The sequence below is a fragment of the Lepisosteus oculatus genome, chromosome 1 (assembly GCF_040954835.1).
Source record: "Lepisosteus oculatus isolate fLepOcu1 chromosome 1, fLepOcu1.hap2, whole genome shotgun sequence".
NCBI lineage: Eukaryota > Metazoa > Chordata > Actinopteri > Semionotiformes > Lepisosteidae > Lepisosteus > Lepisosteus oculatus.
The window spans coordinates 15063046-15087958 of record NC_090696.1 but is presented as its reverse complement, the minus strand read 5'-3'; the positions used below and the strand labels follow the sequence as shown (position 1 = coordinate 15087958).

General features: G+C 52.6%; 1 protein-coding gene across 4 annotated transcripts in view; it reads right to left on the bottom strand.

Moving 5' to 3' along the window:
- The window catches only part of fmnl3 (formin-like 3), a 57710-nt gene that overhangs the window by 8586 nt on the left and 24211 nt on the right, over window positions 1–24913 (bottom strand). For 3 of the 4 annotated variants that reach the window (XM_069178590.1, XM_069178594.1, XM_069178585.1), the window contains exons 4-23: window positions 24263–24339; window positions 20809–20892; window positions 19764–19913; window positions 16285–16393; window positions 15001–15077; window positions 14039–14132; window positions 12372–12446; window positions 11326–11436; window positions 10872–11021; window positions 7384–7485; window positions 6562–6880; window positions 5806–5895; window positions 5219–5343; window positions 4890–5092; window positions 3176–3410; window positions 2921–2989; window positions 2430–2510; window positions 1526–1655; window positions 838–998; window positions 514–615 (exon numbers count right to left, since the gene is read on the bottom strand). In XM_069178590.1, coding sequence (XP_069034691.1) covers window positions 514–615; window positions 838–998; window positions 1526–1655; window positions 2430–2510; window positions 2921–2989; window positions 3176–3410; window positions 4890–5092; window positions 5219–5343; window positions 5806–5895; window positions 6562–6880; window positions 7384–7485; window positions 10872–11021; window positions 11326–11436; window positions 12372–12446; window positions 14039–14132; window positions 15001–15077; window positions 16285–16393; window positions 19764–19913; window positions 20809–20892; window positions 24263–24339 — 2544 coding nt within the window. The remainder of the gene's footprint in view (window positions 1–513; window positions 616–837; window positions 999–1525; window positions 1656–2429; window positions 2511–2920; window positions 2990–3175; window positions 3411–4889; window positions 5093–5218; window positions 5344–5805; window positions 5896–6561; window positions 6881–7383; window positions 7486–10871; window positions 11022–11325; window positions 11437–12371; window positions 12447–14038; window positions 14133–15000; window positions 15078–16284; window positions 16394–19763; window positions 19914–20808; window positions 20893–24262; window positions 24340–24913) is intronic. The other variant, XM_069178597.1, reaches the window with a different exon arrangement.

The window sequence follows — 24913 nt, the reverse complement described above, 5'->3', positions numbered from 1 at the left end:
CTCTGGCCCTGCGAGCGACTGTGCGCGAGGCTTTGGCTTCAGTTCCCACTTCCTGGGCTACTCATCTCTCAGGACGGCAACGAGGAGGCCTCGGGGCTTCCCAGAGCTAATGATCCAACAGTGCGCGAGGAAGGCAAAACAGTTTAGCAGAGTCAGATGGAGGAGTAAGCCGGCCAGCTGCCCAACCCCACCGAAAACTGGGGTCTGGAACAGGTGGTCACACTCATCTCGACTCCCACTGCTGGCCACCCTGCCACGGGGATATTTACTTAACCTTCTGTAACCTCCTGTGAGTGGCTACACTCCAGTGTGCTGTCCGGCAGCCTGAAAGACACCCCCAGGGCACAGAGGCAAAGCGGACGTCCCGAAACCGAGCGCGATGGAGTTCGCAGACAGCGAAGAGAAGTCCCTCCGCTCCTGGGGGTTCAAGGCCTGCGGACCCGAGCGGGACTCTCAGGCTGCGGTCAGGCGGTCATGGGCTCACGATGATGACCGGCGGGCCTCTGACCTTACCTTGTAGGCCCTGACGAAGCGCACGAACACGGGGAAGAAGGCCGACGGAGGGGTGGTCTTGGCGTTCTCCCCGAAATACTGCACCACGATGTTAAAGGCCTCCTGCGAGGGACAAGAGCAAGGCCAGGGAGGGGAGGAGGAGGAGGAGGGGCAGAGAGGGGGAGGATTAGGAAAGGACGAGGCGGGAGAGGAGGAAGGGGGGTGAGAGGAGAGAACAGGGTTGAGAAGTGATACTCGGGCTCTTTGAAGTATAACCCTTCCCTTCAATTTTGCAGGGGCAGCCCCGAAAGGGGACGCTGTAAGGGCTGCGCAGCGGCTTGGTACCTCCGCGGTCTTGGCGTCTCTCTGCAGCTTTTCCAGCTGGGCCTCGCTGCTGCTGACGAAGGCCTTGAGCACCGCGTGGTCGTGCAGGCTGCACTCCCGGCGCACCAGGTCCATCCCGCGGCCCTGCTCCCGCACATCCAGCAGCACGTTCTCCAGGGACACTGCAAGACCGCCGGCGGCGTCAGACACACACAGCGGCCTTCCGTCCCCGGCCCCGCGGCCCCCAGCCCAGTATTCACCACCCTGCAGGGCAGCCTGCAGCGCTGCCGAAGAGCTCGCTGGGAACGGGCCCTGTCGCCGCCTGCCTGCAGAGCGCCTGCACCACCCCCCCCCCAAGGCTTCCGACGCCACTCGGGACCCCCTGGCTGCAGTCTCCCTCCGGAAGGGCTGCTGAAGCCACACCTCCCAGACTGCTAAAGAGCAAGGTGTGCCGAGGGAACCCTCACACAATCCCGGACCTCAGGAATGCCACCGTGGGCAGAATGCTGTGGAATAAACCCTGCTGGCCCGTGGATTGCAATTAATTCTGCCCCATTGCAATTCATTCTGGAAGAAGGAGAGCCTACTGAGCTCCTGATTCTTACAGTGACCCCCCCCGATGACTCGTCCCCATGCAGAGCCCCCCCCCCGCGGGCGAGATTCTCTGCTGAAACCCCTCATGCGGTCACCCCCTTGACTGCGGCCTGACCTGCGGCAGCCTTGTCGATGAAGTGCAGCTCGCTCCCGAAGGTGGACAGCTCGGGGTACTTCTCCTTCACAATCAGGGCGATGTAGTGCAGCAGGGTCATCTTCCGGTCGGTGGATTTAGTGTCCAAGAGCTGCGCAGAGAGAGAGGACACAGCCTGTGAAGAAACGCTGCGCCCTTCAGGCTGAGCCCAAGACACGCACAGAAATTCAGTGTCCGTTTGCTGCAGTGGGGAGGGGAGCAGTGTATGTGGCCCTGGATTAGATTTGTGTTCAAATAATAAAAAAAAAAGGTTCCTGAAACAATCCTGAAAGGTACTGATCATCTTCCAGAAAAACAGGGGAGGCCTTACGTTTGGGAGCCTCTTGAAGAGAAATGGGAGGCGCATCTTTACACAGACAGTGGGGGTACTGAACACAGCACCACGCTGCTTAGCCAGGATCTCTGGGATCCTCCAGTGCAATTCACAGATCATCACGACACCAGCAACCAGACCTCCAGGAGGTGGGCTGTGTACCCACGTGGCGCAAAGCCTGCTGTCCCACAGATAAGCAATTAACTGCTGGATCAAGAAAGAGAGCCAACTGAAGACTAGTTATCAGAGGATTAACACAGTGGGTGCCCCCATGTGGCACACTGACATATGGCCCCGATATAGGTTACAGAATTTGTAACCTATCGTATGTTTTCATGTACATTTCTGTGGCTGCACACAGTGAGAGAAGCGGAGTGTTCTGCCTCTGGTTGCTGTTTGTAGGAGTCTGGGATTACTTTTAAAGATGGATTCTTTATTTAACAAGGTTTTTGTGTTACTTTCCAGCTTGATTCTTTTTCCTCCTTCCTTCCCTGATCTTGTAAAGTACAAAATACCCCCCTACACACACACACGCACAACAGCAGATCTTACCAGATCCAGGCTTTGAAGTTTAAACCCGTAGACAGCCCCTCTCTTGCTGCTGTTCATGTAGTTCCCCAAGGCCAGGATAATCTGCACAGGGAGAGAGGAGCTGAGCACTGCGATGGCTGGGACAAAACATTACTCACCGGAGGGCCTGTGGCAGATCACAGCACTACATCCCAGACAACGGCCCCTGGTTGACGATTTACCTCAAACCTTTTAATCCGCTTCAGCCTTAACACCTTTTCGGAAGCCAGTGCTAACCGGGCATCCCATCTCACCCCTCAGGACAGGGGGACCCAAGAGGTAAATAAACTCTTTAATGAAAGAGGGTACCTCAAAACACAGTGCCCCCGCCCATGATCAAATATTTATGGAAAAAATATGGAACGCCGAACACGGGGACCTGGATAAGCCCAGGGCCACCATTACCCATCAGGATTCGCGGCTGTGTGGCACCCCCGGGGGCAGAAGGGGGACAGCCCGGGCTGGCACCTTACCTCCAGCATCCTCTTCAGCTTGGGCGATGACTTCATGGACGCAGACGCAGCGATGATGGCATTCAGTTGCTGGGGAAAAGGAGGTCAAGAGGTCAGAGGTCGACAGAGGCCAGCTCCATTAACCAGGAAGGCTACACAACGTGCCTTCAACTTCGAAAGCTCCACATCTCAAGAACACTCAAGAACTTTCTCTCTCTCTCACAGGGTGTCAGCGCGGCCGCGCTGGACAGGCAGAGGGCAGGGAGGCCGAGTTACCGGGGTCAGCATGGACAGGTTGTCCTGGAAGTTGCCCACGAAGGTGATGATGCTCATCCTCTGGGTGAGCCTCTCGATCTTGCTGAAGAGCAGCATGAAGCGGTCCTCCTCGGCCAGCTGGTCCAGCGGCCGCCGCTCGCGCTCGTACTGCCGCAGCACCTTCACCTCCGCCTCCGTGGGCAGGCAGCGCATCAGGCACTCCACGAAGTCCACCGGCAGGGCCTTCAGGTCGAACCTGCGCGGCGAGGAGCGCAGCGGGCACTCGTCAGGCCCCGGGGGGAACTGAACACCAGACATCCACCCCCCATCACCACCACCACCACCCCTCTCCCACCAGCCCAGGCTGCTGCAGGCTGGGAAAGAGCAGGACGGGCTCCTGGTGTCAGGCAACTGAGCTACAGTATGTGAACAGGTTAAAGGGAACTCAATTTCTTCAGTCTAGAACAGAGATCTGTACCTTGTGCTGCAGTTGTAGGTCACCATTAAATCTAGAACAGATTAAATTAATGACATTTAATTTAAATTAGCTCAATACTAAAATCTAAGTGCTCTTCAGCCTTCAAGGTCCATAGTCCTCTTATATGAACAGAGTACTTGCTTAATTTATCAGGAGCCAACAGGTGTTTCTTCCACTACATCTTTAAAAACAGGTGACCTACGGTATAAGACTGACTGGGCTGCGTTTCCCACTTGTTCACGAGACCCCAAGAAGCGTTTCAAGACAAACATCAGGACTGCCAGGCTCTGGCAACACCAAGTGCTGATCTCAGAATGACAATCCAGTTACAGCTGTCTGATGTACATGCAGGCAATCATACGCAGGAACTACAAGAGTTTCTAAAACACACTTAAACTTAACGCTCCATATTAAAATGCCTACTGAAAATCGCCAGTTTCCCAGTGAGCATGTCACACATTTAGCAAAAGCAATTCAGCTGTCACTCTAAAACGGTCAGCAAGCGCTTATGACGAGCACTGGTCACAGTTTGGAAAAGAGATGATTTGGAGCTGAAAGAAAAGCCGGGACTCTGCCTTTCAGAGCACAAATAATTTTGGACATTTGAAATGATGGGATTGTAAATTAAATGGAGAAGACTACAACATTTTACCTGCATTTTAAGGATATGTTTTCAAAAACATTTTTGAAGCATGAATGGTTGGCAAAGTATTTTGCTCAAAGTATGGTGAAAGAAGTAAAGTTTGTCAATTGTTTGGAAGGGGCTGTTTTGTTGCAGGGAGGGCTGGATTTTATTATTGATTGTTTGGAAGGGTCTGGGTTGTTGCGGGGAGGGCTGGATGTTATCAGCAATCCTTTGATTGGGGCTGGTTTGTGGCAGGGAGGGCTGGATGTTATGAGCAATCATTTGGTTGGGGCTGGTTTGCGGCAGGGAGGGCTGGATGTTATGAGCAATCGTTTGGTTGGGGCTGGTTTGTGGCAGGGAGGGCTGGATGTTATGAGCAATCGTTTGGTTGGGGCTGGTTTGTGGCAGGTAGGGCTGGATGTTATGAGCAATCGTTTGGTTGGGGCTGGTTTGTGGCAGGGAGGGCTGGATGTTATGAGCAATCATTTGGTTAGGGCTGGTTTGCGGCAGGGAGGGCTGGATGTTATCAGCAATTGTTTGGTTGGGGCTGGTTTGTGGAAGGGAGGGCTGAATGTTATGATCAATCGTTTGCAAGGGCCTGGACTGGTGCAGGAAGGGCAGGGGATACACACGTTTGGATGGCTCGGCAGATCTCCTCGGTGGTCTTCCCCGCCTTGCGTAGTGTGATGGCCAGGTTCTTGGAGCGGTTGGCATCCAGCAGGGTGACCTTGTTGAGGGCCTTCTGGGACACCTTGTTCTTGGTGCAGGAGAGGTCCACCAGGGGGCCTTGTGCCTTGGTCTTGAACAGCTCCTCAAACTGGTCCAGGTCCAGCTCCTTTCGGGGGACGTACACACAAGATGTCCGATGACACACACCGATGGAGAGACAAGGGTGAAGAGACAGGGAGAGGAGGAGGAGAGAGAGGAAGGAGGGACAGACCACGTGGACACAGTCTCTCACCTCAAGCACACGCTCGTCATCGATCTCGTTGAACACGGTGCCGTTGATCTGGTTGGGCTTCAGTGCGGTCCAGTTGAAGACAGGCAGGCGGAACTTGGTCTTGATGGGCTTCTTTATCCTGATGGCTGCAGACCAAACTTCATCAGAGCATGAACAGCAAGCCCACAGAGACAGCATGGGCGGCCAGCTTTTAACTCTCAGGACACCCTGGTCTTTATTACTTAGGCTTAACATAGTGAAGTTGGTCTTTTTCCAGAACACCTAAGCCAAGATGTTTAGCAAACAGAAGAACTCCATATTGTCTTGTTTATAACTGTTTTGACCCAATAGATTGACTGAGCAACCCTAACAGATTAGGCTTGCATGATTCAGACACTAACAGATATTGCACTATGGAAGGCACTCCTGTAACTTTCTACTACTTTCTCACAGATGCAAAACATCTTGTGCTTCAATTTCATGTACCTGCCCTGTGGATGGGCTTCAGCTGGAATGAATAACAGCACAAGAACACCTTAGGACCTCAGGAGAGGAAGCAGAAACACCTGCCTGGTCTCACGGCTCCATGCCTCAGAAAGTTCCCTCACCTGATAGGCCGAAACTGAGGATGACGGAAGGCGAGGCTCCTGGGAGAGGCGGGGCCAGCGGAGGAGGGGGCGGGATCATAACACACTCCCCTGAGGAAGGAGAAAAGAACGAGTCAAATGAACGAACTGACGATGTCATAGATTCTACAGTTAATAGCTGAATTAATGTCAAGCCCCATGCCGTAATATTAACCGCTCACAGTTATATGCGCACAACAGCTGTGATGCACTTCCAGCTGTGTTTGCCGACAAGGAGAGATTATTGTATGAGAAAACCTTTGCAGAAAAGCAGAACCCCTGTTGCATTCTCTGCAAGGTTAACATACGTACACTTACTACGCTGTCTTTCTGAACTGCATCTCCACGAGGCTCTCCACTTAGCAATACTTCCTTACACTTATACAGAACTTTATACAGGACGCTCCACTTTACAGGTAATGGGGACTCCCCTCCACCACCAGTACGCTCACCACACACCAGCTCTCAGTGGGGAGGAAGACAGTGATGAAGCCAGTTCAGAGATGGGGATGATTAAAAGGCCATGTTTGTTAAAGGGCCAGGGGGGGAAGTTGACCAGGACACCGGGGTAATACCCTAGGATTTATCATAACCAGGAAGAGTCAGGACAGCAGTTTAACGTCTCATCTGTAGGAAGAGTTTTTCCCACAAACAACAACATTCACAGGCAACTATACGTGTTCCAGCTTCAGTGTCTATCTGAATCACTGCAGGGCTGGAGGGCAGGGTATAGGGTACCTGGTGCAGGTGGCAGAGGTGGGGGTGGCGGGGGCGGGGGTGGAGGTGGGGGTTCAGGGGCTGCGGGAGGGCTGCCGTCCCCGGGTCCCAGACCCCCCGGACCCCCCGGACCCCCCGGAGCCCCCGGCCCCTCCGACTGCGCCCCCAGGGGTTCGATGGCGATGTCCCCGTCGGGCTGCTTGCGCACGCGGATGCTGCCCTGCTGCTCCAGCTCCTGCAGCCGCTTCTCGATGTTGAAGTGCCGCTGGAAGGCCTCGTCCTTCTCCTTGATCATGCGCCGCAGCGTGTGCACCTGGGAGCTGGTCGACTCGTAGGTCTCCTGCGCAGCCACAAGGGGGAGACGTTGAGCACGGCAGAGCCACACAGTCCGCCAGCAAGCCCGCGGATCCTGGACCCGTTCCAACGTGTTCCAATGAACTGACTGCTGTAACCACTGGGAACGGTGTTAAAGACGAGGGCCTCTGCGGGCACGCACACGACACATTAAAGGATGAAAAGCCTGCCCTCGTCACTTCAGTTTCCACCCCATCTTGGCTCTGCTTGCTCACTAAGCTCTCTTAAGGCTTAGAGACCTCAGCCAGATCTTTCACATTACAGATCTCCCTGCTCAGCAGGCCGTCAGTGCAGCCTGGAGTCGCAAAAGAACACGCAGCTTGTTTGCAGGATAAAGGATTGAGGAAAATAACACTAGCCGCATCTCGAGATGCAGTGCAGACTGGAATGACTTGCTCTTAGCCGGAAACTGCCAGCACCCCTCCTCTCCCTTCCTGTTGAGCCCGGGCAGGGGCAGGGGCAGGGGCAGGAGACAGCAGGTGGCCCTACCTTGACAGCCTCCAGCTCCTTGTCCTTGTGCAGCAGCTGCTTCTCCAGCTCGGCCACCCTGGTCATGTTCTCATTCTCCACGTCCAGCAGCTTCTCGTTCAGCTGTAACAGAGGCCGGGAGAGGGCAGGGATCACTGCGCTGCCACGAGCGGAGTCTGATCAATATGAAATGAGAGCTACCAGGCCCTGTGACACAGCACCAGGGCGCCACAGACATCCCTCTCTCCTCCCTGCAGGAACGGCAGGGAACGGCAGCTTCTGGGAAAACATTTAGTTACCTCCTGCCTCCTCTCACCTCGGAATTCTCTGGAAATTCCCCAGCCCTGAGCTCACAGTCTAAAAAGAATCATTTCCAAGCATTTGGGGTGCTGAATAATGAAACTAAAGGTTGCGAAGGCTATAAAACAAAGCACAGAGAACAAGGCACATCATGCTCGGAGAGGGAGAATCGCGCAGATTGTTTTCGATGGGGGCGTCACGCAGGGCTGGAATGACAGACGATTCTGGACGCGAAGTGCAAGGGCACAGACACACAATGTCATATACACAACGACTTACAGACATTTACAGCAACAGACACAGTGACACACAGTGCGACATATAGACACACACAGCGACATATAGACACACAGTGACGCACAGCAACATTCGACACACACAGCGACATAAAGACACACACAGCGACGCACAGTGACATATTGACACACACAGTGACGCACAGCAACATAATAATAATAATAAACTTTATTTCATATAGCGCCTTTAAAGGTGGCTTCTCAAAGAGCTTTACAGGATGACAACAACAATAAATAAGAATACACAGGATAAGACACAATTACAATATATAGAGGAGACCGTGGATGGTGGTACTAAGAAGAGCAGAGGGGTGAAGAATGGAACCAGTTCAGTAAAGGCTTTTCTGAAGAAGAGGGTTTTGAATCTGGAGTTGAAGGAGTTTAGAGAAGGAGACTCTCTGATATCTTTGGGGAGAGAGTTCCAGTACTTGGGGGCATAACAGGAGAAGGCCCTGTCACCCATACAATGTAGACGGGCTTGGGGGACAGTAAGGAGAGCAGAATTAGAAGAGCGAAGGGTGCAAGGTGGGGAGTAGGGCGATAATAGTTCAGACAGGTACTGAGGTGCCAAGCCATGTAGAGCCTTATAGGTGAGCATGAGGATTTTAAATTCTACACGGAATTTGACTGGAAGCCAGTGCAAGGACTCCAGGATAGGAGTAATGTGAACACTTGCACTAGACCTGGTCAGGATTCTGGCTGCTGAAATTTGGACATACTGCAGTTTGTTCAGAGTAGATTTAGATACCCCAGCGAGTAGAGTATTACAGTAGTCAATTCAAGAGAACACAAATGTGTTGATCAGCTTTTCAGCCACAGTTAATGATAGAATAGGGCATAGTCTAGTGATATTTCTAAGGTGAAAAAAAGATGTTTTGACAGAATGCTGCACATGTGGGTCGAATGTTAAGCCAGAATCGAATATAACCCCAAGGTTTTTTAATTTTGACTGAAGCTCAAGTACAGAACTATCTACAGATAGGGTTACAGGACTGTAATGGCAGCAGTTTTGAGGACCGTTGATACAACGCCAGTGCTCATGGATTCATGTACAATGTTGAGGACAATGGGACAGAGAGAAGAGAAACAGGTCTGAAATAAAGTGGTGGGAATCAGATCTAAAATAGATGTGGTGGGTTTCATGCGTGTAAGGTGGGTTTCATGTGTGTATAAGGTATAGTGTATTGAGGGATGCTGAGTCAAGAAGAGAGAAGCTGGAGAGAAGGGAACCAGAGAAGTTGGATGAGGAGGGAGGAGGTATGGAAATGATATGTGTAGTGGAAAAAATGTGATGCCGGATGTTGTCAATGTAAGAACTAAAGAAATCTAAGAATATGTTGCAAAGTTGCGATGAGGCAGGTGATGTGGTGGGGCAGTTTGGCTGGAGCAGTCTGTTGATGGTGGAGAAAAGATGTCTGGGGTTGTTTTGGTGATTTTCAATGATGTGAGTGAAGTAGGTGGATCTAGCAGACTCTATAGTAACCTTATATTCAGACAAGTAACCTCTCCAAGCCTGATAATGTACACTTAGGCCAGAAAGATGCCACCTACGCTCAAGTTTGCGAAAGGCTGCCTTCATGGATCGCAGATGGTCATTGTACCAGGGGGCGGGGCGAGAGAAGGAGATGGTTCGTGTTTTTAAAGGAGCAAAGGTGTCAAGGGTAGATAAAAGAGCACTGTCAAGTAACTGTATTTTGTCCTCTAGAGGGTCAGAGGAAGAGAAACAAGATAAGGAGGACAGAACAGAATTTGCAAACCTTGGTTGATCAATTGATCGCCAGTTGCGGAAATTTACAGAGCGTGAGGGGGAGGTGTTAGAAACAGGTAATTCCAGATTGAAAAGAATGGCTAAGTGGTCAGAGAGGCCTGGTTCAAGGGGAGAGCAGTGGGAGACAAAAGAGTCATTTGCAATAATTAAATCTAAGGTGTGTCCTTTGTTATGTGTAGGGGTACAAACAAACTGAGTAAGATCAAAACATCCCAATAGAGAAAGGAAGTCTTTAGCCAGACTGGAAGAGCTTGAATCGATGTGTATACTAATGTCCCCTAGAATAAGGATCCTTTTAAATTTAAGGCATAAAAATGAGAGAAAACCAGCAAACTCACCTAAGAAGGCTTCACTGGGTTTGGGTGGTCTAGAAACTGTGGCAATAATAGTAGATTGGGGGGTAGAAACATTTAAAACAAGGCACTCAAAAGAAGAGGGAGGGGGTATAGTAATAGGACTTAGACTGTAAAAAAGGTTGTAAATGACAATGATGCCCCCGCCTCTGCCTGACAGACCGGAAGGTCAAACAAACCATACCCAGGAGGGACTAGATGGCTGAACAGGAGTCCATCGTTTTGTTTGTGCCAGGTTTCGGTTAAGCACAGAAGTTCCAGTTTCTTTTCTTTGACATAGACACACACAGCAACATATAGATTCACACAGTGACACACTGACATATAGACTTACACAGTGACATAGACACACACAGTGACACACACTGACAGACACACACAGCAACATATAGACTCACACAGTGACACAGACACACACAGCGACACACACTGACAGACACACACAGTGACATATAGACTCATACAGTGACATACAGACACACACAGTGAAACACACAGCGACATATAGACACACACAGTGACAGACACACAGAGCGACACACAGTGACATAGACACACACAGTGACAGACACACAGAGCGACACACAGTGACATAGACACACACAGTGACAGACACACAGAGCGACACACAGTGACATAGACACACACAGCGACATACAGACACACAGTAGAGACAGCGCCAAGCCCCAGTCATGAGCTCGCACCCCAACAGCTGCAGGCGTGCTCGCGCTGGGGATGTCAAGAAGAGGGAATAACAGTGACACAGTGCGTCAGTGAAGGGGCTGCTCTTACATGAGACAGGTGCTCCTCCAGCTCCTCCACCTTCTCCAGCGCCACATTCTTGGTCTCCGCATCTTCCAGGAGGCCTCCCACATCAAACACGTTGTCCAGGTAGGCCTGGATCTGCACGGACAGCTTGTCGCTCTCCGTGTGCCTCGATTTCTGGAAGGAAGAGTCCACACGGTCACCCCCTCGAGCACTACATCGCCACCACCGCGCCAGCTGGCCTGCTCCATTCCGTCTTTCCATATCTGGAATTTGTCAGTAGCTCTGGGACTGGGCTCTCCAGCCGCGCCCCCTGTGCTGCTCGGGGGAGAGGTGACCCACGTGGACAGGAAAGGCAGGAGAGAGCGGGGGCCAGCAGGGGGCGCTGCTCTCACAGAGCCCAACCCAGGACGTCTCGTCAATCCCACAAGCCCTTCTTCAAAGAGTTACATGGCATGGCACGCTGGGAGAGGGGACTCACCTCCAGGAAGTCGTCCAGGCCCAGCTTGGTGAACTCGTACTGCAGGTGGACCCTGAAGTTCATGTCCTCCACCGAGTGGACCACAATGTTGATGAACTGCATGCAGGCCACCTGCACAGAAGAGACGGTCACGGAGCCGCTGACACAGCCCACCCCACGGCCCCCCGAACACCAGGAGTCTCCCCTCGACAGAAGCTCTTCCATCAAGGAACCTCAACAGCCCCTCAAGCGCACAGTGGGGATCCTCCGGACTTATCCCGGGAAACCTGCATGTCCATTCAGGATCCTCACATTTCAAAGTGCTGTAGCCGTTACTGCACAAATCATGCAATTCACGGCTGATTTAAAGTTTGAAATAGCCAACTGTGGGTGTGTTTTTAGGACATGATCATTTATTGTCCATCCAAAAGGGTGGATATTTGTCTTTGGCATCATCATACAACACAGTAGAAAAACAACCCTCAGCATAAAACAAATACACACTAAAACAAACAGGAGACACAGACACGCAACAGCACACATACAGCATACACGTCTCTCCCTGCCCATATAAAACCACCTGTGTGCCAGGGATTGATGAACTGGCTCTGCACCCAATCAGCCCAATCAATCACCCAAGATGTTCCGAGATGCTCATTTCAATTTATGTGGCTGATGTTTTCATCCCAAGTGACTCTTCCCCAGAGAAGCATTTGACTGGAGCAGAGGGACTGATGTTCCCTGCCCGAGCGTGCTACAGCTTTGCCCACCCAGGATTTGAGCACGTGACCCCTCAGGGACCCACACCACCGTGAGATGGTTTTCTTCCGATCGCGCCTCTGGACATGATTTTGAACACTGGCACCGGCTGTCGCCCTGGAACAAGGTCCCTAAGTTGCACAGGTGTTGTCGGCAGAACATGTTTGCGGCGGCAGCGATACGGAACTGGCGGTATTCTCCTCGGAGGCAGACAGAAGACTTCGGGACCAGGGCTGGGGTTCTGCGGAAACGCTGACGTCACGCATTCGGGCAGGACCTGGGCAGTGCTGCCAGGGCCGTGAGCTCACCATGAAGTCGATGTTGCCTTCCTCACTGCGGAAATACTCCATCAGCTTCTCGAAGCGATGCTTCTCCTTACACACCTGACCGCGAACAGGGAAGAAACGTTGACTGTTTAATGAGTGGCAAGAACAGCACGACTTAAATTCTTTTAAAATGTAGGTACAATAACCATCCGTTTCTGAACATTTGACTTTTTTCCATCCCGCTTCATATACTGAATGGATTCTCTGCCTTATCCCGCACTGCGGTCTACTGTATCAGCTAATCTGTTGTGGCAGGAAATGAGGTGAGGACCGATTTTAGCGATACACAGGCTTCGGTTCACCAGTGGGCTTTAGAGCGCTGTGCAGTCCTAATCTGCTTCAAACACATTATTCCTCCCCGGGTCAGAGAACAAGATAACATTTAAGTGATGTTTTTATTATTAAAAGGAGGTTCTAAAAGAAGAAAAAAACTGCCAGTGTCATGCTTTATAAAAAACACAACACTCCTTGCAAAAATGATGTAGGTCTTTCATCCTCTTCCAGGTGTCCAATTTGTTTTTTGGTTTCTGATTTTTTTGATAGTAATCTGCCCTAGTACTCCAGCTAGTGCTCATTTGTGGAGAAAATTGTTCCCCAATTATGGGAATTCTTGGGAAAGAAACAAAAAACCAAGATTAGAGAGTTTGCCTCCAGCTGCGGTCCCACACGCAGCAAAGTGAGGAGGGGGAATCAACACCAGACTCAGGGTAGGTCCAGAGGTGAGAGACATGTAGGAAGCCCACCTCTCCACTATCGGTAGCTGTTTTATTTTCACTTTTTAATAATTCTGTAACACAGAAGCAACAAGGCTAGACAACACCGCCTTCTCTTCTTGGGAGCCTTTATAAAAAGCTGATCAGATAAATCGGAATACAAATGACCTGACCTTTATTGAGCTGGTGTGCTCTAAAACTCTGCGTTTTAAATCTCTGCGCTGAGCAGATGTGCTTCAACCATGCGACCGACTGGCCAGACTAGAACGCTGCTCTCCAGGCGCCCTCTTAACTTCCACGGTTCTCTAAATTGGCCAGTTCCTGTACTTTGCCAGATCAGCGGGCCTCACTACTGACGCTACATGAAGCGTTTGCTCCGAGCCTCCGGGGAAAGGAAAAGAGGCTCATTTACTGAAGCCCCAGAGGGAACCCGGAGATCCTTATCGTGAAATCCAGAGCCATTTCCTCGCATCTGGCATTCCTGAAAAGGCACTCGGTCCCAAGACGAATGGCTGTTGCTCCCACCACCATCACACAGAGTTCCCTCCCACTGTGCAGCAGCCAAACCACCCAGCAACTCTCAACCAGCAGGTTGTGGCTGGAAGAGGTGTTAATGGAACCAGTAGGGGGCGCTCACTGCGGTCTGTGTGGGTCCTAATGCCCCATTATAGTGATGGATGAGACGTAAAACCGAGGTCGTGACTCTCTGTGGTCATTAAAAAGCCCAGGGCGTTTTTTGAAAAGAGTAGGGGTGTTACCCTAGCATCCTGGCCAGATTTCCCATTGGCCCTTACCAGTCATGGCCTCCTCATAATCATATTAAAGATATTCTAATCCTCCGAGCTCAAACAGCAGCAGCTCCCAGGGAAGAGACTGCCGGTCTCGTGCAAGGCGGAGTCCGGGACAAAGGTGCTCGGGGCCGGGCGACATGGTTACCTCTTTGAAGTTGTCGAACGCCGACAGGATGATCTCGTGGCCTCCCCTCACCAGGCAGACAGCAGCAAGGAGCTCCAAGACCAGCGCCTTCGTTCTGGAGAAAACGACAGGCCATTAGAACCGGCTTCCACAGTGCCGTCTCCGAGGGTCTGAGCCCACGGCCTTGTGGGAATGAGTCCACCGCTCTCTGCTGCCCCCTGGGACTTGGCGGCAGTACGACACAGAGCTGAGAGGGCTCCTACCGATACTCTACGATGCACTTTGCTTAGGAACAGCGCTCATCTCTGTGCGCATCCCTGCAGAATAATCCCTACTGAAGCCTGATCAGGCAGGAGCCCTGGACTGAAAGTCCACAGGTTCTCTAAATTACCAGCTGCAAAGTGACAAGCTGTCTCCCAAAGCAGAGGGCCAAGACCAGAGGGCAGAGTGTGTGGGACTGGAAACAGGGGGCACCTCTTCACTCAGGGGCAGACCAAGCTCAGTGCATGCGTCTGCAGATTAATCAATCAATTTATTTTTTATATAGCGCCTTTCATAACAAGTTACCCCAAGGTGCTTAACAATGCAAGTAAGCATACATTTTGGGAACAGAACAGAAGACCAGAAGGAGAGGAACCAAAAACTCCTTTGTAAGGAGAAAAAGAACCTTTAGGGGTCCAAGGTCAACTGGCTGCCCAACCCCTTAGGGCATGCTAACATTACACCATTAAAAAAAAGGAAATAAATGACTGAGGGTATTAGTCCATCCATCCATCATGTCTTCTGTATGTCAGTACTCCATGCAGATCTCTGTAGACCAGCAAAACACTCCTAAATGACAGCTATATCCACAATGTCCCTCAGATGCAGCTCTAAAATGGGAAACTGTGGGCAGTCTTCAACTTGGAGAATTCAGAGGCCTTTTATTTTCCCAGTGGCGTCTGTTAGCACAAATCACACAGCAGAATCCACTCTGCCCTTACCTGGAGTTCTTGTTGTTCAAGCTGAGGGCAATCTCATTGACAGCGTGTGGGTGTGACATGACCAGGTTAAACCCGTACTGGAGAGAGAGGGGGACAGGACAGTAAGACACACGGCCTCAAGGCAATCTGAGCTACCGAGTTCAGCCACATGGTGAGCTTTTCCTACACACTGGTCACCTGGCACGAGAGCTACAGCTGATCCAAGAGACACTGGCCACACTAATGCCTAATGTCTTTTGCTGTGGATAACTTCCACCTCTCAATGCACAAGCTGCGAATTGGCACTAACTGTGCCACATTATGAAATGTTTTAAGATTAGTTGCAACATACTGTCTTAATTAGGTCAGTATTCTTTAGATCTGTTTCACTTGAGCTGCCTGCTTAACATGTTAACAAGCCAGCAGCAGTATCAGCCTGCAACTCACAAGTGGCAGCCCCACTGAAGCTCAGCAGCTGTGAGCCTGGCCAGTACCTGGATGGGAGACTCCTGGTAGAAGCCAAGGCTGCTGCTGGAAGAGGTGTTAGTGGAGCCAGCGGGGGGCTCTCACCCAGCGGTCTGTGTGGGTCCTAATGCCCCAGTATAGTAACGGGGAAACTATACTGTAAAAAGGCACCGTCTTTCGGGATGAGATGTAAAACTGAGGTCCTGACTCTCTGTGTTTCTCGAAAACAGCAGGCGTGTTACCCAGACAAATTTCCCATTGGCCCTTACCAATCATGGCCTCCTAATAATCCCCATCTATGAGCTGGCTTAATCACTCTGTTCTCCTCCCCACTGAGAGCTGGTGTGTGGGGAGGTACTGGAGCACTCTGGCTGCTGTCACATCATCCAGACATTGGTGGTGGTGGTGGAGGGGAGTCCCCATTATTTGTAAAGCGCTTCAAGTGGAGTTTCCAGAAAAGAGCTTTATAAGTGTATTATTATTATTATTATTATTATTATTATTTTTATTATTATTATTTTGTTGAGGGGTTCAGGGCCTTACTTTCAAATAGCACTAATGATTCCTGCATGCAAGTACAGAAGCAGCCACTAGAGGGGGCTTGTGCCTAAACCAAATGAGCAGAAACACAAGCAGGCAAGCAGGGCATTTCTCTCACCACTGCGTTAACATACAAAGCTTGTGTCCGTCATCAGACCAGCCCCAGCAAGACCACAAAGCTTGTAAAGCCAGGAATGGATCACACTGCTATAGACTGTTCATCAATCTCCTGCAGTGGAAGTTCTGAGTGGTCCCGTGTCAGTCGTGTGGACAGTGCAGACAACACGATCCTCTGCTGACCTGATAGTTCATGACCGCTCGCAGGCACATGATGCAGACGTGTACGTCGTCCTTCTGGCTGACCAGCCGGGAGTTCTTGATGGTCTTGCTGTTGGACAGTGTGTTATAGCTGCAAGGAGACCAGACAGTGCATATTACACACAAGAGAGTGGGTATTACACACTAATAATGCAGTATGGACAGGGTCTTTCATGCTCACCGTTTGCTTTTTACCAATCTACCTACCTTGGCAGTATGGTTGGAAACACTGGTCAATACGTACTCGACTAACACTGCAAGTCTATTAACAGCAATGGGGTTTCTGCACTGTAACTCAAGCAGCATCAATATTGTCCTCTTTCTATTTGATCAAATGCAAAAACAGCAAAGAGGTTCCCTCATTGTTAAACCCGTAGACCTAGAGTGCTACAGGTTTTCTAACTGCAGTGAGTTCCTCACATTTTAAAGGCTTGACAAAAAAGAGCCAACAGATGGAGTCGTGAGTTCTATTTTGAAACCCAAGTTCAAGCACGAGATGAAAAACAGCAACATCCTACGCCTGACTCTGCTCTCCCATGCTGATTGGTCTGACTTGACACCTACTCCAGAGCCCTGTGTGCATCTGCCCGACTGGGTCAGACACATCTCCAGTTGTAGTGAATAAGAGGCTACAAGGAAGTCTACCACGCTGCTGCTCTCCAAGGTCAGCAATGAGTTCAACTCAAACATTGAAAGACTGGAAGTTTAAATTACTGCTGGGACTGGGACAAGCTGGCGAGTCACCTGATGAGCTAGGTCTAAAACATGCAGAGTGACTTCATTTGCATGTGAATCAGAAGGCTCCTGCCTCATTGTCACAGAAAAGAGCTTCCTGTAGACACAAAGTGGGTCCCAGGCTACTGGACTGAGGCCCATTTACCAGCTTTCTCAGCTGCTTTCATTAAGATCAAAACCTAATGACCTGCAGGTGGCTCGCAACAGCATATTACACAGCCAGGGACTGCAGCCACCATTCAGCAAACAGGAAAATAACCCCAGCGGTGCTTAAGAGCAGGGTTTCTGGCTCAATACCACTGCGAAGGTACCAGCTCCTCGAATGACATTCGCCTGCCTTGCAAACGGCTGCTGACAATCTTAGGGCTGCAGATCGGAGGGAACAGGACGGGCTGGATGAACGATACTGGGCATCAGAGCCTGAAAGGAGGCCAGATCAGCCCCCGGCTCTCCACCAAACAGCGCCCACCATCAGCAATGCTTTCAGAAGCCCGGGAGGAAAAGCAGCGCGCGGAGGCAGACCCCGCCAGGCAGTGCAGCGGCCCAGACGTGACCCGACAGGAAACAGGCGATGCTGATGCTCAGCGCTCCCCTGTCAGAGAGCTGAAAGCTCAGCAAGAGCCAAGCGAGCACAAGAGCCAGGCAGGCTGCTGCAGCCCGGCTCCGCGCTCAGCAGCCGTTTCTCTGAAACAGACACCACTTCCTGCCCGCAGCCCCAGCGCGTCCCCGGCAGCAGCAGACAGACGTGACTGGGGGGGGCGGATGTGGTTTGACGGGGACAGGTTCCTCGCACGAGTGCACCAAGCTGCTGCCGCGGGGAGCACGTGAACACCTGGGCGCCCCGAGACTCCGTCGGCCGACGGAGCCGGGGTCCCCTGCTTGGCTGCTGGGAATCCGGCCTGCTCCCCCTGTTCGTTCGGGGGCCACGGCTCCTGCACAGATCGAAGCCGGAGCCCCCGACAGCAGGCTGTCCACGGGGAGGGAGGGGGGAGCGACTCGGAGGTGCTCGGGACGCATCGGAAGCGCGCCGCTTTCATTCCTGAACCTCTCGGCGCCTCGCTAGTTCACCTCCACTGCAAGCTCTCTCCAAACCCGCGGGCTGGGCGCCGCTCGCTCTGCGGGGCTGGGGTGATGGTGGGGGTGTTCACACTAAAAGCGCGACATGCCTTCCATTCAGTCAGACAGCAGGGGTGGCCCTCCTGCGACAGCGGGATTCTTCAAGTGGCTCAGATCCAATCCGATCACCCCATTGACGAAGCGACCAAACGAGCAGGATGGGCCCAACGACGTCCTCTTGCCACTAGGACCCCACCACCGCCAAGCCAGCCGCCCCCCCTGTCCGAGACGTGTCACCTCGGGCCATCCCACACCCGCGGCCAGGGCCAGGGCACCTGCTGCACTCTGTCCACAGGGGGGCGCTGGTGCGGTGCGACTCTCTCCCGGCCAGCGACTCGGGCCAGACGTCCAAGAGGTTCTCGAGAGCCTCCTTGTGGCTCTCATCATGTGCTTGGCGCTGCTCTGTCAAAGCCTGAGGCTTTAAGAGGCTCTCCCTGCTCGCGCTGCACAGCGACCCCTGCCAAGAGCTGACGGGACCTCCGCTACCCGGACATCATCATTGCTGAAACGCTCCGCTGAGCCACATAGCAAGCAAAGACTTCATAAAGTCATCTGGAAGCCACATCCGAAGCTGAATTCGATAGCATGTAAATTCATTTTTCTTAACGAATTTTGAAACATGACCCCCCCCGTCTCTCTTTTGACTAAATGCCAATGCTCAGACTGAGTCAGTTTAATCAAGTCTAATGATCACAACACGGCAACAAGAGAAAGGGAGGAGAACTTACCTACCCCGCCAGAAACACAGCGCACATTCCAGTGCAGTCAAGCACAGGCCAGAGCATCTCTCGGATTAGAGTCACGCGTTAGCGGAGCGCAGGAGGCGGCTGCTCCCGAGCCAGGGGTCCCACACCTGCACAGCAGCTGCCCCGGCCCTGACCTGCGAGGCGCGGGGACCTGTGCAGCTGCTTCTGCTACCCCGGAACGGTCAGAGCGCACGGGGGGGGGTACCCCCGGATTCTGCAGAGCCTTGGCCCCAGGGGCGGGGAGAGTGGATCGTCAGATTAAGGAGGTGAGGGGGCCGTGATGTTACTGGGGCAGAGGAGGATATTTGACTTGTTCCAATTTTAATGCCAATACCAGGGTGCAAGAGCAATGAGCAATGGGAATGCACAATGCTGAAGTCTTAAGCACCGCAAAAACAGCATCACACTTGCTATATGACTGCCAACTAAAACAGGCTTTTAATGCAGAACCGTGCATCTCTTTAAAACCGGACTGGAACACTGGCACCATTGCACCAGCAGAGGGATAAGCCCAGTGAGCCCTTCCTTGTAAAGATGTGTTCCCGCCACAGCAATTCTTTGACCATGGGGCCCTACTGGAGAGTTGGCACAGCCTGGAGGAGAGCTGCCACCCCTGCCGGCCACATCATGTCTCACCGTGTCCCTCCGCCACCTCCTGCACCACCAGGGGCAGCTTCGCTCATGCAAGGCCTGTGCCCTCAGCAGAATCCGGTAACCCACCGAGGTCCTGTTCGCCCGGTCCCGAGTGCGGGACACCTGCCCACGCAGGCATCGCCCTCGACCTGCACCAAGCCGAGAGCTCCCCCCCCCCTGCCCTGGCTGGGCGCTGCACTCCCGCGCTCGAGCAGCAGGCGGAGCACATACCGGAGCACAGACTGGCGGGCAGAGCGAGCCAGACTGCTGCTGCTGAAAGCCTGGGCAGAGCTCTGGTGCAGATCCTCGATAGACCTGCTCCAGGACTTGGCCTTGTCTAACACCCCGTCCTCCCCATTCTCCAGATTCTCAAAATCAAACCTGCATCACAGACAGACAGACAGACAGACACGACAGACAGACAGACAGACAGATGGGGTTAGCTCCACAGCACAGCACAGGGAGGGCTGGGATAAGGGTACAGCATGGCATGGTACAGTACAGCACAAGCCACTGCAGCAGGGGGACTGCCAGGCAGGCAGCGAGGCATTCAAGCACATCCACGCGGTCCTGTGACTGACAGGTCCTGTAACAAATGGGCGAAAGTCAGCTGCACAAAGACATCAGATCGTACCAAGTTACCATTCCACATCACAATGACTAATGGTCATCACGCCTCTGGGAACATGTGGGTTACACACAGCAGACATGAGCACAGGACTTCACATGATCCCACTGCTGCAGCTGAGTCACAGCTCAGATCTGGCTGGAACGAGGACAGGGCTTCTCCAGCCTGTCCTGCAGGGGGTGGTGCACCCCTGCATTGGCCGACCTGAAACACCGCAGGACTGTCTGGGCTGCACAGGCATCTGATCTCAAAAGGCCTGGACTGTCCTGTACTTCGGAGAGCAGAAAGCCTGGCTCATTCATCTGCTCATGTGCGGGTGTCCAGGTAAACCTTCTTCCAGAACCATTACTTTACTGTAAACCTTCTTCCAGAACCATTACTTTACTGTTCTGTGCAACAGGCTGAGCTCGACCAGCGTATTAACAGAACGCCTTGCGCTTTACTGATCTGAAATTGTGACAAAAAAACAGTCCGATCAGCCCTTTCCTTCAGACCCTTGCCGATCCTCGGCTCTGCTTGGGACAGATGAGCAGAGAGGTCCCACGGGCAGGTGTGGGTGACTCTCCTCTGCTCCTCAACAAGGGGGTGTGCAGAAGGCCTGTGAGCACTGCACACGGTGTGCGACAGATGACCGGCAGCCATACTCACATGACGGCACACTGGGCGAAGGACAGGTACTCCACCAGCACGTCCAGGCCCTTGTTCTCATCGTTGAGGAACTCCCGCACCCACCTGTGAGACACACACATGGGCGCCGGGCTTGGTCAGTCTCAGACACGGACATGGAGCATGTGTGACGCTCCCACTGTGGCCTCCTCTAGCCCTGAGGCCACTCTGGCGGCTAACATCCCACCACCACCTGGCAGAAGCCCCGCCGACCCCTCTGGCACCTGCCGCTGGCGGGCTCCCTGCACTGCCCTCAGAACGGTTCTGCTTGGACACGCAGCGCCGGGAGAAAGCTTCAGACAGCGCTGAGTTTAGAAACGCACGCGGGGGAGAGATAAGTCCACGCTAAGTAAACTCCCAGTGAAGCAGATTCCCACAACACAGCATGAGTAGCCTGTTCCAGACACCCACACCTCTTTGTGTACAGCAGAACCTCCAACCCTTGTCCCAAATGCAACAGCAGTTCTACTTCCTGAGCAGCTGCTTGGGTTCAGTGTGTTGGATTCACCAGAAGCAGGAAGCCATGGGCCTGAGCTGCTCATTTCTTTCACCAATTTAATATGTTAATTTTATTTTAAAAACTACATATCTGTCAGTTTCTTAAAAGGAGTGTGATACCGAAAGAGCGTGGACACTGGTCCACGATTTACACTTTGAGAAGACCCCTCGGGTGTCTCACTGGCTCTGGTCGCCAGGCCCTCCCCACTCCACTAGCATGGCGCTATATCGGCCCTTAGAGTCGCCCAGCAGCTTCCCCAGCACAGTCAGTGACCCCCAAGAAACGTTCCGCACAGCCCTGGCAGCTGGGTGGTGAGAACACATTACAGTAAACCATTACTTTACTGTTCTGAGCTCCAACGCTTAAAAGCAAATGCTTTAATTCCCATCACGAGCTTGGAAAGAATGTGGGAGGCACTTAGTTAAAGAAGAAGAAGGCCAGTTTCTCTTTAGTTTCTGGTAATTCCAGAAATGTTCGGGGTGGATATATAGATCATGTATATGCCTCTCTGGGGCTCCATATTTATTGTCTTTCTAGCCCTGGGGCCCCTGAGGACCAGATTTCAAAGCTAATTTCCCGAGATGCTCTCCTCGTGATGCGGGCAGCATCAGGCTGCTGCAAGGCCAGTCTCCCGCCAGGACTGCAGGATAAACATGGACACCCCTCCGCTCCGCAGACAATGTCGCATTTCCCTGAGAGCGAGGGGGGAGGGGTCTGCTCAAATCATCCATTTCCTGTCTACCACTACCCCCCCTCCCAGCCCCTCTGCTCTCCCCCCTCTTTTCCTGTCTGTCCAGATGCTATTTTGGGTTCTCCTGGCATGCTTAGGAATAACAAACCGCTAGGGTTCAAAGTTCGGACACTGCGTACAAACAGCCAGCGGCTTCATTCCTGCCCAGGAGCCTTCCAAAACCTCCACGAGCAGAAGCAGGGAGGAGGAGGAGGAGGAGGAGGAGGAGGAGGCCTGCGAGTGGGATTTCGGTGCGTCCACCCGGGACCTCATTCCTGCTGCTGTGGTCGGCAGGCCACGTCCCACAAGTCCGAGCGGCCGGGGTGATGGAGACGGCCGCCGTCCTGTAGGACCTGCGAGGTGCCGACCCTGGGATTCAAGGCCCCCGGGGGCCCAGCTGCCCAGCCTCGGGCCCGAACCGAGGACAGCGGAGCCGTGGCCAGCCGGCTATCGGACAGGGCCCGACCCTGACTGATCGCCCAGCACACAACTTTCACACACAGTCAGGCTGAGAGACTCCGGAGCGGAGCAGAGCATCCTACTCCCGTAAAGGACTGAGGAGTTTGTTCGGCACATCCTTTACATCTTCTAGACGCCGCTGGGAACGAGATGTTTGGGAAAAACAGTGTAGAATTTAAATCCAGGGATTTAAAACGCTCTGCTAAAGCTTCATCTGGAATATTGTGGGAAGTCATAGAAGTATGAATAGATAAGTGTGGAACAAGCCACTCACCCACGTCGTTGAAGCCAATACCCTCCAAGTATTCTTTCAAGAAATACTTGGATGAGATCCTGGAATGAATTAGCTACTAACGACTGGACGGGCTGGATGAACGCCTCTCGTTTGTTCCTACTGAAATCACGCTATGCAGCTTGTGTTCTCTTGCTTGGAATGAGACCTGAACTGACCCCTGCTTTGTCCTGCGCCCTGGTTACAGAAAAGGGGGGACTCGGGAGAGAAAGCCCAGTCGGGTCGAACCCCGGACAGGCCTGAGGGGGCACACAGCTCAGACACGGCCGGCCTGGCGTTCGCCTGGCCCCAGAAGAAGGGCGCTATCTCTCTCTCGCATGTGTGTGTGTGTGTGTGTGGGGTGTTGGGCCAGTAGATGTGGGGTTAGCGAGCCAGAGAAGAGCTCTGAGGCTGCTGACCACTGGCTCCATTGTCTGCTGCTCCTGATGCCCAGCCAGGCCCTCTGCCCGGGCAAGCGGCGGGTGGGCGGCCGCACAATAGCACCGCTCTGGAGAAAGGGCAAAGCCTGGCACCGGGGGCCCATCGCAGGGACCCAGAATGGGCGTTCTCTTTCCCCCCTGGCCAGTCCGAGAGACAGGGGAAGAGGGAGTGAAACGCACAATAGCATTTCCCAGATTCATTTCCCTCCCCCACGTCACGCAGTCGGGCAACAGGCCGGTGCTCTGGCCCCTCGCTGTCCACACCCCTGGGCGTGGCCTTCTGCCTGAGCCAGAAGCTCGGACACACACTCACACACACAGGAAAGCTGGCTTCTCCAGGAGCCAGTGCCAATTTCAGACCCGCCCAGAGACTTTCCTGCTCCTTTCCCAGCTCCGGCTGTGCAAGTCCAGCACAATGGAGTAAGTGTCCGACAAACTATTCCAATCTCGCCGCTGAGAGAAACTCACAAACAACACCCAGCTCACTTTCGTGTTTTGCACATCACGATCTTGTCACAAAGAAGGGTGCAGCTGTCTGGCACAGTTGGTTATCTACACTGTTCATGATAAGTATCTGGTATATTGGTTATCCATCAATTTTCATAAACTTTCAGTCCAATACAGTTGCAGTGAGCAGGAGACTAACCCAGCAGATGGCAGGTACCCCTCAGGTGGGACGCCAGTCCATCACAGAGTACCCACACACCTGCACTCATACAAGGAATGATCTAAACATCTTGACCGACCTGGACATCCTGCGCTTTGTGAGGAAACCAGAGCAGACAGAAAGCTCACACTGCCCATGGGGATAACATGCAAGCTCCAGACAGGTGCTAACTGTAATACTACTGTGCCGCTAGTGGTATCATAAGAACGTAAAAACACAAGCAAAAAATATGAGCATAATGACACGAGCAACAGATGCCAAAACTCGCAGTTTATCATTCACTTGGAAATTGGGAAGGACAGTTTCTTCATCACAGTACCGATGGGCTGGCTGGCGATTGGGCGAGAGGAACAGGAAGTGACATGCTCACCCGATGTGATTGGTCCTCAGAGAGATCTCCAGCTCCCTCAGCACCTTGGTGGACTCCTGCACTCGTCGGCGGAATTTCTTGAACAGGGAGAAAGAGAGGGAGACACCACTTTTACTTTAACAGTACTTCCGTTGGCTCCAGATTACTTGATTACATGTTATTTATGTTATGTTATTACATGTTACTGTTATTGCTATTGTGTTACTGTCTATTGTCTTCTCTTCTGTCCTATTTATATACTGCACCTGAGTGACTATGAGAAACAATTCATTATTCTACTATGCACCTGTGTAAGTTTAATGACAATAAAGTTGAATTGAATTGAGAACAGGAGTCCTAGCTCATGCAGAAAGGCCGGAGCTGACTGGGAGGCGCGGGGACACCCTGGCCAACGAGTCCCACCCTGACCCTGGTGGCGCTCAGCCACTGGGATATCCCTGTCACAGCCGGCCAGTGACACCACCGGGGCTCGAACCCGCGCTCAGGTGAGCGGCTTCACTGGGTGAGCCACTCCCAGGGCCCCAAAAATGCATTTATCAGGAGCCTGCAACCATCAAAACAAGCAACATGTTCAGGAGTCTTGGAAAACAGAGCAGGGAGGGGAGAAAGCTGTTGGGATAGAGAGAGAGGCCAGAATCACACAACAGCTCC